Consider the following 14429-nt stretch of genomic DNA (forward strand, 5'->3'; position numbering starts at 1 on the left):
TTTTTTTTTTTTTTTTTTTGCTTTAAGAAATTCACTTAAGAATTAAACATTTCTTAAATAAAGGCAGTAGGAAAATGTTTCTAAAGAAACATTTAACTTTTATGTCTAACTTTTCACCTCCCATCACAGCTTCTTCTCTGCTCCTCATTGTTGTTGGAAAAGCAAGAAGTCAAGGGACCTGTCAGAGAAGCAAGAGGGTGTGATTGAAATTAGCCATATAACTGGACATCACTTAGGCCTGGCCTGCCTAGCATATAATGGAAATTACCTTGTGTTCTATCAGCTCCCTGGGGCCCCAGAAAAGAGACACATGAATGAAATTCAGAAAAGAGCAACAAAATTATTAAAGAGCTGTGGGGTTGATTTATGAGGCACATTATGAACACTAAGTACATGTGGCTTGGCTGAACAATGACTAACCGAAGACAGGATGAATGCCTCTGAGTTTACGGAGAATGCAATCACTGAGAAAAAAAAGAGGCAGGGAGTTGTCTGGAAGGTGATAACATCATTGTTACCACTTCTGTTTCTTTTTTTTTAGTTTTATGTTGTTTTTAACTGATACATCATAATTCTACGTATTTAAGGGGTACAGTATGATTTTTCAAGACATGTATAGATTACATAATGATCAAATCAGGGTAATAGCATAGCCATCACCTCAAATGCTCTTGATTTCTCTGTGGTAGGAACATTAAAAATTCTACCTTCTAACTATTCTGAAGTACTTGAAATATTATTGTTGACTATAGTCACCCTAAGGTGCAATTAAACAAGAGAACTTAACAAAACTAACTGTAGTTTGTACCCACTGACTGACTCCTCGCGTCCTCCCCTCCTGACTACCCCCAGCTCCTGGTAACCACTATTCTACCCTCTACTTCTATGAAGTTGTTTCATTTTTTAATATGGGGGCAGAGGCTGTGCTATTTCAACCGCCTGCTACAGAACTAAGCACAATTTTTAAAATTTTCACAACAATAAGAAAGATAACACGATAGCACTGAAAACAACATTGTACCTTTAGAAATGTAGGCAATTCTTTAAATGTGTTCTGGATAAGAGTACTGACTGAGAAGTAATAAGAATATAAATCAATTAACAGGCTATGTGAAAAAGACAAGACAAAAATGAGTCCCTGGTGTCACATCTGGCATGAGGGGATGAAAGGAGAGGACGAAATGAAGGGGGAAAAAGTAAATCGGCCAAAGTCCTTGCAGCTCATAACCCCATGGTTAGCTGTCAAGCCCAGCAATTCAAACAAGAGTCTCTAATAAGGTCTCCCCTGACTTCTCCCAGAGACCTCAACTGTCACATGGATTATTTCAAACAGAAGATCACCAGCCTGTATTCCATCCTTTTAGTGCCAGGCGAGACCCAGAGAAGTTGCATGTCACAGCCTGATGGGTGGTGGCTGACAGGACCATTTAGCTGCTGCTGAAGAACAAACAGCCTCCAGTTTGTTCTTACCTCATCTTATGCAGAGCAATGAAAAGTGGCAAAACTTAAAATGAAGTTTGCAGTATCTCAAAAGGTCCAAGAAGTGACCACTTGCCTGACCCTGATAGATGTTGGGGATGTTATAGTGAATACAACATGCTCTGTATCCTCAAGGACTCCCAGGCAGGAGAGGGACGCAGTCACCAAAACAGAGAAGTATAGTCACATGTTACATAACAATATTTTGCTCAACTATGGACCGCATGTACAATGGTGGTCCCATAAGACTATAATGGAACTGAAAAATTCCTATAGCCTAGTGACCTCAGAGCTGTCATGACATTGTAGCACACTCATGTGTCTATGGTAACGCTAGTGTAAACAAACTTACTGCACTTTGAGGCATATAAAAGTATAGCACATATAATTATGTATAGTCCATAATGGTTGATGATGATAAGTGACTATGTCACTGGTTTATGTATTTACCATACTTTCCATCATTGTTTTAGAGCATACTTCTTCTCCTCATTCAAAAAAAAAAAAACAAAAAACAAAAAGTAAACTATAAAACAGTCTCAGGCAGGTCCTTCAGGAAGTATTTCAGAAGAAGGCATTATTATCTGAGAAAATGACATCTCCATGCGTGTTATTGCTCCTGACAACCTACCAGTGGGACAGGAAGTGGAGTGGAAGACAGTGATACTGACGATCCTGACCCTGTGTAGACCTAAGCTAATATGTATGTTTGTGTGTTAGTTTTTTACAAAAACAAAAATAAATAAATAAAAAATATTAAAACTAGAAAAAAGCTTGTAGAGGCCATGTGCAGTGGCTCGCACCTGTAATCCCAGCACTTTGGGAGGCCGAGGCAGGTGGATCATGAGGTCAAGAGATCGAGACAACCCTGGCCAACATGGTGAAACCCCATCTCTACTAAAAATACAAAAAATAGCTGAGTGTGGCAGTGTGAGCCTGTAGTCCCAGCTACTCGGGAGGCTGAGGCAGGAGAATTGCTTGAACCAGGGAGGCAGAGGTTGCAGTGAGCCGAGATTGCGCCACTGAACTTCAGCCTGGTGACAGAGAGAGACTCCGTCTCAAAACAAAAGCTTGTAGAATAAGGATACGAAGAAAATATTTGTGTACATCCGTACAATATATTTGTGTTTTAAGATAAGTGTTATTACTAAAGAGTCAAAAAGTTAAAAAATTTAGTTTATGTAGTAAAAAATTATAATATGTTAAAGTTAATTTATCATTGTAAAAGAAAATTTTTGAATAAATTTAGCTTAGCCTAAGTGTAGTGTTTATAAAGGCTATAGTAGTGTACAGTTATGTCCAAGGCCTTCACATTCACTCACCACTGACTCACTGACACCCACTGCAAGCTCCATTCACCGTAAGTGTCGTATACAGGTGGACAATTTTTTATCTTTTATACCATATTTTTACTGTACCTTTTCTATGCTTAGATATGTTTAAATCACAAATACTTACCATTGTATTACAGTTGCCTACAGTACTCAGTACAGTATATTCTGCAAAGGTTTGTAGCCTAGGAGCAATAGGGCTGTATCATACAGGCTAGGTGTGTAGTAGGCTACACCATCCACATCTGTGTAACTACACTCTATGATGTTCACCCAACAATGAAATCACCCAAGGACACATTTCTCCAACCATATCCCCATCATTAAATGGTGTGACTATAATGATTATCCAATGAGTAATGAGATCAAAGAGATAAGCTCGGCATCCCAGGCCTGCACTGCGGATAACATCTATCCCGGCATAAAGGATTTCAGAGACTATGCGCTGGAGGCAGTGAAGCATGACATGACATGATTATCATCAGATGGTTTCACTTTCAATTTACAATTGTTTTAAGATGAAAAGCCTCATCCTACAGCATTTACAGCAGATGATGGAGTGGATATGTATTGTTTTGCTCGCCAAGCTTGCTTTCTTTTTAAGGAACCGTCCTTTCTTCCCAAGAGAACTGCTTTTCTCTCCATTCCAACCATGAGGTTCTAGCTAATCCCCATACTTCACCTTCCTTGTCCCCATTGATTAGTACAGGGTGAACCCATCCAATTTCATTCCTGAAACTTTTGAAGTTGGGCCTAAGAGAGAGGGACATTCCTTCTGTGGTGATAAGGTCATAAAGTAAGAAGATTGGAAGGACCATTTTTGCTTATGTGGAAGTAATACTGTTGGCCCTCCTCTCTCTAGATCCCAGTTGCCTCTGAGGCCTCCCTGCACCATTCCCGTGCTATCACTATGTGAAACATCACAGCATCCTTCCAGTAAAGTCCTCTTTTGCGAAAACTAGTTCAAGTTTGGTTTCCATCTCTTGCAATCAAAACTGAGTAGCAGTGTTACATTTGTAGTGACTTCTTGATATGTTAATCCTTGTCTTAAAGATACATTTTCCCTCTTACCACCCCCACCCCACGCTTTCCAAGAAGAGCTAGCCCAATCTCCACGTTGCCAATTTCTCCTTGTTCTATCTCATTCTGTTCATGCTTGGAACACTTGGCCAATGCTCTCTGCCTTCCCATTGGCAGTGCTTCTAGTTGCTCCATTTCAAAGTACATTAAAATGCTATCTACCAAGAGCTACCACCAGAGAATCCTACTGAGTGGGTCAAGAGTAGGGCTCAGGAATCTGTATTTTTAACAAAATACATGCTGGTTGATTCTGATGTACAGCCAGGTGGAGGCATCATTAGGCCAAATGGCTCATAAAACCTATCCATTTGTTTGTTTTTTCTTTTATCTTTTTCTTAAACTTTTATTTCAAGTTCAGGGGTAAATGTGCAGGTTTGTTTACACAGGTTAATGTGTGTCATGGACGTTTGTCGCACAGATTATTTCATCACCCAGGTATTAAGCCTGGTACCCATTAGTTATTTTTCCTGATCCTCTCCCTTCTCTCACCCTACACCCTCCAAAGCCCGTCAATTTGAAGAGTATGTAAATGTCCTACTCAAGAGTGCAAATGAACTGTTTCATCTCTAGTTAACTTGGAGTACTACTCAGTCTCATTTACCTCGAAGAGAGCAGAACTATTGGAGGCTTGGAAGTGTGTCGTAGCGATTTCAGGCTGCCGAGAGAATTATCTAGAAGGGGCTTGAGGTGACCTCATCGTCTGTGGGTGTTGCAGAGGCAGACCTGGCCCCTTCCGCAAGCTGCCTTTCATTTCCTTCATGCTGGGGACAGATGAGGTAGAGGCCATTTGTTTCTTTTTAAACTCTGGAATTACATCACAGGCCTGTATAATTTTCCTTAAAAGTGATTTTGTTTTCTGTTTTTTTTTTTTTTTTTTTTTCCAAAGTAGCTATCCTCAAAAGAGCTGGGCATAGTTCTCCTAGGGGCAGCAGCAATGTTGAAGTATGGGGGGAAATTGTTCTAAATCCTTCAAGCAATGTCACCTTTGGAGCAGTAAAACTGCCCTCTCTTTCCCATGAGAGATGACAAGCATGCCCCAGCAATCATTTTTTGGAAGCAGATGTTCGGTGGGAGAGGGATTTGATTTGCTGAAGGGTCAGCCAAGTCAAGTTAGTTCCTTCCTCACTTCTTCCCTGGCTGGAGGAGGTTTTGATGCTGGTGATGGTGGCTGAACTGAACCCACTTAGGAAACTCTCAAAGGTTTCTGGACTTTCAGGTGTGCCATCTCACATTTGATCGGCTACAGCAGGTGCTTCAAGGCTTTCTTCTGCCAATATTTGTTTTATTTTATTATGTTTTCGTGTGTGTGTGTGTGTGTGTGTGTGTGTGTTTTACTTTTATTTCTAACAAACCTGTGGATCTTGGGGCTTAAGACTCAGGGAAGCTAGAAGGATTAGAGTCAAAAGAATTTTGCCATTTGGCCAATAGCATCCCCCACTCCTGACATAGCGATTTTTTTCTAGGTTCCCTTCCCCCTGCCACACCCCTCTCCCCAATACACACATACACACACACACACATACACACACACTTTTGTCTTTCTCCTCTTTCTCTCCTTTCCTTCCTTGCTTCTCTCCCCTCCGTCTCAACACATTCAATGAGTGCCCTAAACGGTGACAAACTTGCATGTGCTTCCCTCATGACTAAACCCCTGGGCCTTCTGCCAATCCCCCGCAGATGGCCCCAAACTGCAGGCATCCCATAAGGGGACCCCACGCTTGCAGCCCTGGTTGGAGTGGTCAGGGTGGAGGAGGATGGTGGGGAGTGGTGGTGTCTTCGTCCTGGGAGAAGGCGAAGCAACTTCCAGGAGGAAACGGGCGTTTCCTTCCCACGCGCTCGAGCGAGCCCTGGGTCCTGGCCTCGGAACTCCACCCAGCCCCTCCCTACGCTCTGGGAAAAGCCAGTCGCCACACACAGGCACACGCAGGCCCCGGCGCCGCGCCCTAAGGAGAGCAGCACCCACGGCCAATTGCCATGGCAACCCCGGGGTTCGTTCCACTTCCCCACCCAGCCGATCTCCCCCCTCCTCCCTGCACTGCAGCCAACCGGCTTGCGCGCGTCCCAGGAGCGCGCTATAAAACCTGTGCTGGTGGTGCTGGGCGTGATCCGCAAGCGCGGGACCAGGGGGAAAGCGAGCGGTGCCAATCTACAGCGAAGAAAGTCTCGTTTGGTAAAAGCGAGAGGAGAAAGCCTGAGCATGCAGAGTGTGCAGAGCACGAGCTTTTGTCTCCGAAAGCAGTGCCTCTGCCTGACCTTCCTTCTTCTCCATCTCCTGGGACAGGTAAGTGGCACACCCTTAAGATGCCCCAAGTTACTTTGCCTTCCTGGGTGGCCCCCATTTGGTCACCGGGCTCTCTGTGTCTTCTACCCCAGCTGAGTGGTTTCTCCTTCTTGTCTTGCCTGCCTTCAGGTCGCTGCGACTCAGCGCTGCCCTCCCCAGTGCCCGGGCCAGTGCCCCGCGACGCCGCCGACCTGCGCCCCCGGGGTGCGCGCGGTGCTGGACGGCTGCTCCTGCTGTCTGGTGTGCGCCCGCCAGCGTGGCGAGAGCTGCTCAGATCTGGAGCCATGCGACGAGAGCAGTGGCCTCTACTGTGACCGCAGCGCGGACCCCAGCAACCAGACTGGCATCTGCATGGGTAATCCAGCCCCCTCCGCTGTTTGACCTCTTCTGCAGCTAACTGAAGCTGCTCCCTCCCTTCTCTTTTATCCTCCCCTTCCCAGAGGGTGATAAGCAAATAATAATAATGCAATAAGTGACATGTATAGAGCACTTACTGTGTGTCAGGCATGGTGTGGGGAGTACTTGGGGCTTTGGGGAACGCCAGAGCCAGAAAGGAAACCTGCCCTGGGGGTGAAAGGCATTCCTCACTTGGCTTCCTAGACAAGAATCTAAGCAGAGGGGGAGCCAGGCAGAGTTAAGGGCCAGTGAAGTCATTTCCTTCGGACATTTCTAGGGGGCCACTTGGGGCTGATGGAAGCTCGGGTTTACTCACACACTCACAGTTTCCCAAACTGCAGTTGGGGAAAATCCAGCAGGTTTGTTTTCACACCTGTAATTGTCCCATTTGAACCAAAGCAACTGCTAGTCTCCTGGGACAACTATGTAAACCCTTCTCTGACTGCAAGTAAAATAAAATGCAGGCAACTAGCCAATCCAGGCTTCTAAAACATAATCAATCGGGGATAAATTTTTCACACGGTACAACATTGTAGTTGGAGATCGTCCCTTCCTTTCTGGACAGCAGGGCTTTTACTTTTCTCTCTAAGCTACTGATGATTTATTATGCTTGAGTGTCAAGGAATCTTAATGCCCTTCCCAATTTGATCAGCTAACCTGTTGGAAAACATAGAGTACACTTTTTCTCTTTTCAAGTCTAAGCTGCTGGAGTAGGAAACTCTAAGGAGGTTCTTGCAAAATGACTGAACATTGGGAACAATGGCCAGGGGGCCTTGGGGACATTACTTCACAGTTGCACACCTCTTTCCTCATCCATAAAATGAGTGGTAAGACTAGATGATCTTGAAGGTTTTCTCTTGCTCTGAGAGGCCTCCACGAGGACATCACTCTATGGTAGATACATGAGAAACCGGATCGCCGGAACTGGAAAAGGACTTGGGTTTTGGAACATGTCCTCCAAATCTTACATAGCTTCTTCACTGTATTGTGTTCTTGTTTTTGCTCTTCCTCTTTGCTGTCCTCTTTGCTTCCCCAATATTCTAGCGGTAGAGGGAGATAACTGTGTGTTCGATGGGGTCATCTACCGCAGTGGAGAGAAATTTCAGCCAAGCTGCAAATTCCAGTGCACCTGCAGAGATGGGCAGATTGGTTGTGTGCCTCGCTGTCAGCTGGACGTGCTACTGCCCGAGCCTAACTGCCCAGCTCCAAGAAAAGTTGAGGTGCCTGGGGAGTGCTGTGAAAAGTGGATCTGTGGCCCAGATGAGGAGGATTCACTGGGAGGCCTCACCCTTGCAGGTGAGAAACTCAGTATACCTAGGGCTGGTCATACTAGAGGGTAAATACAAACATGAAGAATTTGCAATCTCTTGGATTTGAAAAGAGAAATTGGCCTGTTTCTGGCCATTCAGTTGTGGATTTCAGGTTGCCCACTGAGATCAAACACTTGAGATCAAACACATTTGTAGACATTAGATCAAACATATTTATAAACTCAAACTAAGTTATAGAAGTTTGCTGCAATTGCTCCTAAAGAGGACCTCCCAAATTCACTCTTTCGTCTTATTTTTGTCTTAGTGGATGACTACTACTTGTATTTTAATCCATCCCACTTGACCCTCATTAGCACTACAAAGACAAAATTTTAAATCCTCTTTCTTTTCTCGATCCTGTACACTACCTAGGCTGTCTCATGATTAACCTCCTTAAAGAAGGCTACTCATCCCTGGACAGGTGTCACTGAAAAGCATCATCTTTCTACATGCTGTAGTAAGGCTCAGATGGCACTTCAGGACCTTTTTTTTGATTCTTCTTTTTGTTTTCTCTTATCAATGAAGTAGTTTTTTAAAAAATCTCAAGAGACAGTAGAGGATTATTTTAGAAGCCATTCATTAGCCAGATTACTTACATTAGCAGTATTCAGAATTGTATACTATTGCTGAGGGCAGACATTATCAGTCATGCCAGAAATAAATAAATAAATAAATTCAGTTCTGTGTCCTGGGAGCATGGGTGTTTAATAGGTACAGAGTTGAATGAGACCCACTTTCTAATAATGGCTGAAAAGGACCACTTTCCAATCCTCACATTTTACCCAATATGGCTGTCTTTATTTATACATCCCATAGCTTACAGACCAGAAGCCACCCTAGGAGTAGAAGTCTCTGACTCAAGTGTCAACTGCATTGAACAGACCACAGAGTGGACGGCATGCTCTAAGAGCTGTGGTATGGGGTTCTCCACCCGGGTCACCAATAGGAACCGTCAGTGTGAGATGCTGAAACAGACTCGGCTCTGCATGGTGCGGCCCTGTGAACAAGAGCCGGAGCAGCCAACAGATAAGGTAGGAGCCTGGAGGAAACTTCCCATCCTGAAGGTAATGGCCTTGTCTCCTTGTAGCCTGGGCTTCAGAAAGTCACTGTGTCACTCTGTGACAGAGAGAGCAGCTGTAACTGGGAGTCAACCCCAGAGAAAAGGCAGTGGGGTTCCTGAAGCCAGCCTATCTTCTTTTTTCTCTTTAACATATTGAAATACTCCAGGCAACTCACAGTACACCCTCAGGTAAAGAGGGAGAGGGGCCAGACAACTATAATGCTTTTCCCAATGGAGAACGGTCTAGCAAATCCCATTCCATTCCTGGAGAAAACTGGCTACCCAGTTGTCAAGCACCACTGATTCTAGAGTGGTCAGTTCTGACCTCAGTTCTCTTTACTGGTCAGGTTCAATATGTATGGGTAGAGGCCATGTGGGTCTTACCTCTCAGTCCTCAGGTCTCTACCTGGCACATACTGTGTACATGATAAACAACTGTTGATAAATAAGCCAGTGACTGTCTGGGAATTATTGTTGGTATTTTTAAAAACCTAGTGGAAATAATACATTTGCCAGCATAAGGCAATATGTGCCAAATAAAACAGCACGTATCTTTTTATTTTTTTTGCTGGAATTATATCAACTCAGTATGTTAACACTGAATGTGAGATGTGCAGATCAGAAGCTCTGATTGGTTGCTGATGACATCACAGGCCTTGTTACCAGAGCCCTATATCAGATAAATACAATACCCAATTTGAACCATTATATGGATCCTTATACAAACCTAAGACTAAAATAAAACAGTCCTTAGCAATTCAAGATTTACGTATCTTGACACTGAAGCAATATCATCTAGTGCGTAAGAGGATAACTGTGGAGCCAGACAGCTTGGCTTCAAATTCTGTCTTTCCACATGAACTAGCTATGTAATCTTGGGCAATTTTCTTAACTTCTCAGCCTCAATTCCTTCTCCCACATAATGAGGCTGCTGAAAGTACCTACCTTAAGTTGTCATAGTGATTAAATAGAATGAATCCGCAAAATGCTGGGTATAGATTAAGTACTCTGTTAATAGTAGCCACCATTACTTATGATTTCTATTTACTGGTAAAATAAGAGTCCATAGTGGTTGCATTAGTTATATGGCTGCTTAGCTATCTAATTTTTTGAGGTCCATCCTAACTTTATGTTTCTTCCACCAGTTTAGAAAGAACACCTAGAAACACCTTATCCCTAAAATTATATCCTAGGAGATGCACTTCTCCACACTCAGGGGAATTCAAACATACATCTGACATAGTCATATAGGTTCACTCACATAAGTAGTCTCACATACAAACATATACACACACACAGGAATGTTGTTATCCTGTACCATTTTGTGGGTACTGACAGGAATACATGCTAAATATTAAATACAAAAAAGTAAGAAACAAGAAGTCCTTAAATATTTTCAATGGCACAGCAACTTCTTTATTAAATAAGATGTTTCTATTTAATACCTCCAAGATGTGGCTTTTTCTATTGTGTCTTTTTGCAAAATTTGTATTTTTTCTTATAATTTGCATCTTTAATACTTGGATATGTTATTTTAAAGATGTTTATTTATAGTATACATATTTTATAAAAGTTGTACTAGAACACCAAACATTACTTCCTTGTCTCCAAGAGATTCTTAAATCTAAGACAGTGGTTCTTAAAGTGTGTTCCCCACACCAGCAGCATCATCTAAGAAGTTGTTAAAATGCAAATTTATGGTGTGGGTCCCATATCAGATGTACTGAATCCAAAACTATGGTGTAAGGTCCAACCGCTTGTTTTAAGAAATCCTCTAGATGATTCTGATGTGCACTGAAGTTTGAGAGTCACTGATTTAAGATAATTCCACATCTAATCACCCCACAAGCTGTGGGTCATGCCTATGAAGGCGAACAGTGGATAACTGTAGGAAATTAGTAGATGAAGAAATATAAGTAAGAAATAAAACATAGTCAATTCTTTGCTGAATTATCAATATTAGGCCTCTTCATTTATCATTACTAATACAATCTTGAATACATTTTCCACTTTATTTGCCTTCATGCAAATTCCATGTCTTGAAATGTCCTGAGGTCATCATGTAATAGAAAGAATGGGCTTTGTATCAGACAAATTCAAATATTAGATGTTTTCTGATCCCTTTAGGTCTTTGAGACTCAGTTTCTTCATCTGTAAAATGGGCAATTGTTCTTTCTATGAATGATTATTCCTTGTATGAATGAATACTGTTAAAAAGGTTGAGTTGGCCGGGCGCGGTGGCTCAAGCCTGTAATCCCAGCACTTTGGGAGGCCGAGACGGGCGGATCACAAGGTCAGGAGATCGAGACCATCCTAGCTAGTACGGTGAAACCCCGTCTCTACTAAAGAATACAAAAAACTAGCCAGGCGACGAGGCGGGCGCCTGTAGTCCCAGCTACTTGGGAGGCGGAGGCAGGAGAATGGCGTGAACCTGGGAGGCGGAGCTTGCAGTGAGCTGAGATCCGGCCACCGCACTCCAGCCTGGGCGACAGAGCCAGACTCCGTCTCAAAAAAAAAAAAAAAGGTTGAGTTAATGTCTGAAGAGTGTTGGAAACAAAATAATGCCAGATTTATACCCACTCTGTTTATAAGACATTGTATTAGTCCATTTTCATACTGCTGTAAAGAACTACCTGAGACTGGGTAATTTATAAAGAAAAGATGTTTAACTGACTTACAGTTACACATGGCTGGGGAAACCTCAGGAAACTTACAATCACGGTAGTAGGTGAAGGGGAAGCAAAGCACATCTTACATGGCAGCATGAGAGAGAGAGAGAGAGAGAGAGAGAGAGAGAGAGAGAGAGAGAGAGAGAGAGAGAAAGAGAGAGAGACAGTGAGAGGGGGAAGTGCCATGCTTTTAAACCATCAGATCTTGTGAGAACTCACTACCACGAGAACAGGAAGGGAAAAATCTGCCCCCATGATCTAATTACCTCCCAGCAGGCCCCTCCTCTCACACATGGCAATTACAATATGAGATGAGATTTGGGTGGGAACACAGAGAGCCAAACAGTATCACGTGTAAAAATGCATTTGGCTAAAATGCATTTGACACCAAAGCATGTTACAGTGTCTTAAAAGACAGGTTTTGTTATTATACATATGCTTTCACCTTCATGCTCATGTCCTCAATGTCAAAAGACCATTATGTACAATTAGGCAAGGTGTTCACATTCCAGGAAGAAAGGAAAATGCATATAGGAACAATAAAGAATTGTACCTACTCAAAGGACAAAGGATTTCCCAGATTCCCTTGGCTTACGTATCCTTGGCCAGAACTTTGCCACAAAGTTACCCCAAGTCCCAGATAGGCTGTGGAAGCAAATACTTTTAGCTGGCTATATTTCTCAAGCAAAATTAATGTTCTGATAGCAAAGAAGAAAGACCAACAGATATTGGGTGGGCAACTAGCAGGTAATTCCATACTCTAAAATTGTCCCTCAGAGGAATAGTAGCCATTCAAAACATCACTTCTTTTTTCTTTCTTAGAAAGGAAAAAAGTGTCTCCGCACCAAGAAATCACTCAAAGCCATCCACCTGCAATTCAAAAACTGCACCAGCCTGCACACCTACAAGCCCAGGTTCTGTGGGGTCTGCAGTGATGGCCGGTGCTGCACTCCCCACAATACCAAAACCATCCAGGCAGAGTTTCAGTGCTCCCCAGGGCAAATAGTCAAGAAACCAGTGATGGTCATTGGGACCTGCACCTGTCACACCAACTGTCCTAAGAATAATGAGGCCTTCCTCCAGGAGCTGGAGCTGAAGACTACCAGAGGGAAAATGTAACCTGTCACTCAAGAAGCACACCTACAGAGCACCTGTAGCTGCTGCACCACCCACCATCAAAGGAATATAAGAAAAGTAATGAAGAATCACAATTTCATCCTTGAATCCTATGTATTTTCCTAATGTGATCATATAAGGACCTTTATAGCTATCTTTTTATTTAACAAAAAATGTAATTAACTGTAAACTTGGAATCAAGGTAAGCTCAGGATATGGCTTAGGAATGACTTACTTTCCTGTGGTTTTATTACAGATGCAAATTTGTATAAATTTAAGAAAACAGGTATATAATTTACTTTGTAGACTGTATCACATCGCACTCATTATATTTTGTTGTGCACTAGTGCAATTCCAAGAAAATGTCACTATAATGACTCAGTGAAGTCTAGAATCATACTGAACATGTCGTTGTACAAGTGTTTCAACCATATATTGAGGTTTGATGGGAAGATTCTCTACTGGCTCCCTTTTTGGGTAAACCAGCTCTGAACTTCTAAGCTCCAGATCCAAGGAAACATACAGCTCTTCAACATGATGTTCAGAGATGACTATTAATTTTCTGTTTAGTTTTACACTAGGAAACATGTTTTATCTACAGTAATGATATGTTGGCTAAGTGGACTTGTGTCATAAACTTTCTCCGTTTAAGACACATTGACTCCTTTCCAATAGAAAGAAGCTAAACAGAAAACTCCCAATACAAAGATGACTGGTCCCTCACAGCCCTCAGATATTTACATATTGGAAGCGGCTGAGGCCCCCAAGTTTTTTAATTTAGCAGAAACAGATCGTATTAGCAAGGATTATCTCATCTCACTGATGAGTAAACTGAGGTCCAAAACACTTGCTTACATCCTCTGATGGCTGTTTCAAATGTGCATTTTGTGGAATTTTGAGAAAAAAAGAGCAAAATCAACATGGCTGGTGGTGAGAGACCACATATTTTATGGGAGTTTGGAATTATTGTAGACATGCCCAAGACTTATCCTTGGGCCATAATTATGAAAACTCATGATCAAGATAGATGTGTATACATACGTGTATCTGGTTTGTCAGCCTACAAGGTAGGCTGCAAAATTAAATCGAGACATTCTTTTAATGCCACCACACGTGTTCCACTTCTCTCTTTTAAAGTATTTATAAAAATATAAATTGTACATTTTGTAAAATATTACGTTTAGTTTCTCTACTTGTCAGACATCACTAAATAAACATGATTTTATTGCTGTGCGACTCTGTTACTTTGGGGCATAAAAGTTGAACATTGTTGTTTACTGAAAATAAAATTTAAATGTATGAATTAAATGAGACATCAATCAATAGCATCTATTGAAAGCAAAATGAGTATTTCTGGATGAGCTTACGACTTCTTATCAGAAGGGAAACAAAAGACAACTCAATATTACTGAGTTAGATGTTTCTCACCATCACAGCCTCAACTAGCCTCCACACTACTTACTCAGACCCTCATCTCAAGCCCTGATCTCTTTTTTCTGGACAACCCACTAGACATCTCTATATACTGAAATTTAAACTTGTTATCTGACCAAACAAAATTCAGCTCTGTGACTTCCTTATCTAATCAAAGGGCATCCCATCCTCCCAACTGCACAGCTTAAATGGCCAGCACTTTCTTGATCAGTATTATCTTACCAAGTACCCAGAAAAGCATATTTCCATTGATCATGGGGAGTTGCATGACAA

At 42.3% G+C, this 14429-nt stretch overlaps 1 protein-coding gene across 1 annotated transcript; it reads left to right on the top strand.

Moving 5' to 3' along the window:
* Window positions 1-5857: 5857 nt before the first annotated feature.
* Window positions 5858-13953, top strand: CCN3 (cellular communication network factor 3). Its single transcript, XM_017882832.1, has 5 exons — window positions 5858-6171; window positions 6301-6526; window positions 7612-7863; window positions 8694-8908; window positions 12429-13953. Exons 1-5 carry the CDS (start codon window positions 6088-6090, stop codon window positions 12723-12725), a joined length of 1074 nt encoding a protein of 357 aa, XP_017738321.1. The 5' UTR covers window positions 5858-6087; the 3' UTR covers window positions 12726-13953.
* The last annotated feature ends 476 nt before the right edge of the window (window positions 13954-14429 follow it).

This window comes from Rhinopithecus bieti, unplaced genomic scaffold, assembly GCF_001698545.2.
Source record: "Rhinopithecus bieti isolate Rb0 unplaced genomic scaffold, ASM169854v2 scaffold_788, whole genome shotgun sequence".
Classification (NCBI taxonomy): Eukaryota; Metazoa; Chordata; class Mammalia; order Primates; family Cercopithecidae; genus Rhinopithecus; species Rhinopithecus bieti.

What these genes read in the sequence shown, in the direction of transcription:
- CCN3 (XM_017882832.1), top strand. Translation starts at nt 6,088, where the DNA reads ATGCAGAGTGTGCAGAGCACGAGCTTTTGTCTCCGAAAGCAGTGCCTC. An exon ending in TTCTCCATCTCCTGGGACAG is followed by an intron (nt 6,172 to 6,300) that starts GTAAGTGGCACA and finishes GCCTGCCTTCAG; the next exon opens with GTCGCTGCGACTCAGCGCTG. An exon ending in GGGAGGCCTCACCCTTGCAG is followed by an intron (nt 7,864 to 8,693) that starts GTGAGAAACTCA and finishes TACATCCCATAG; the next exon opens with CTTACAGACCAGAAGCCACC.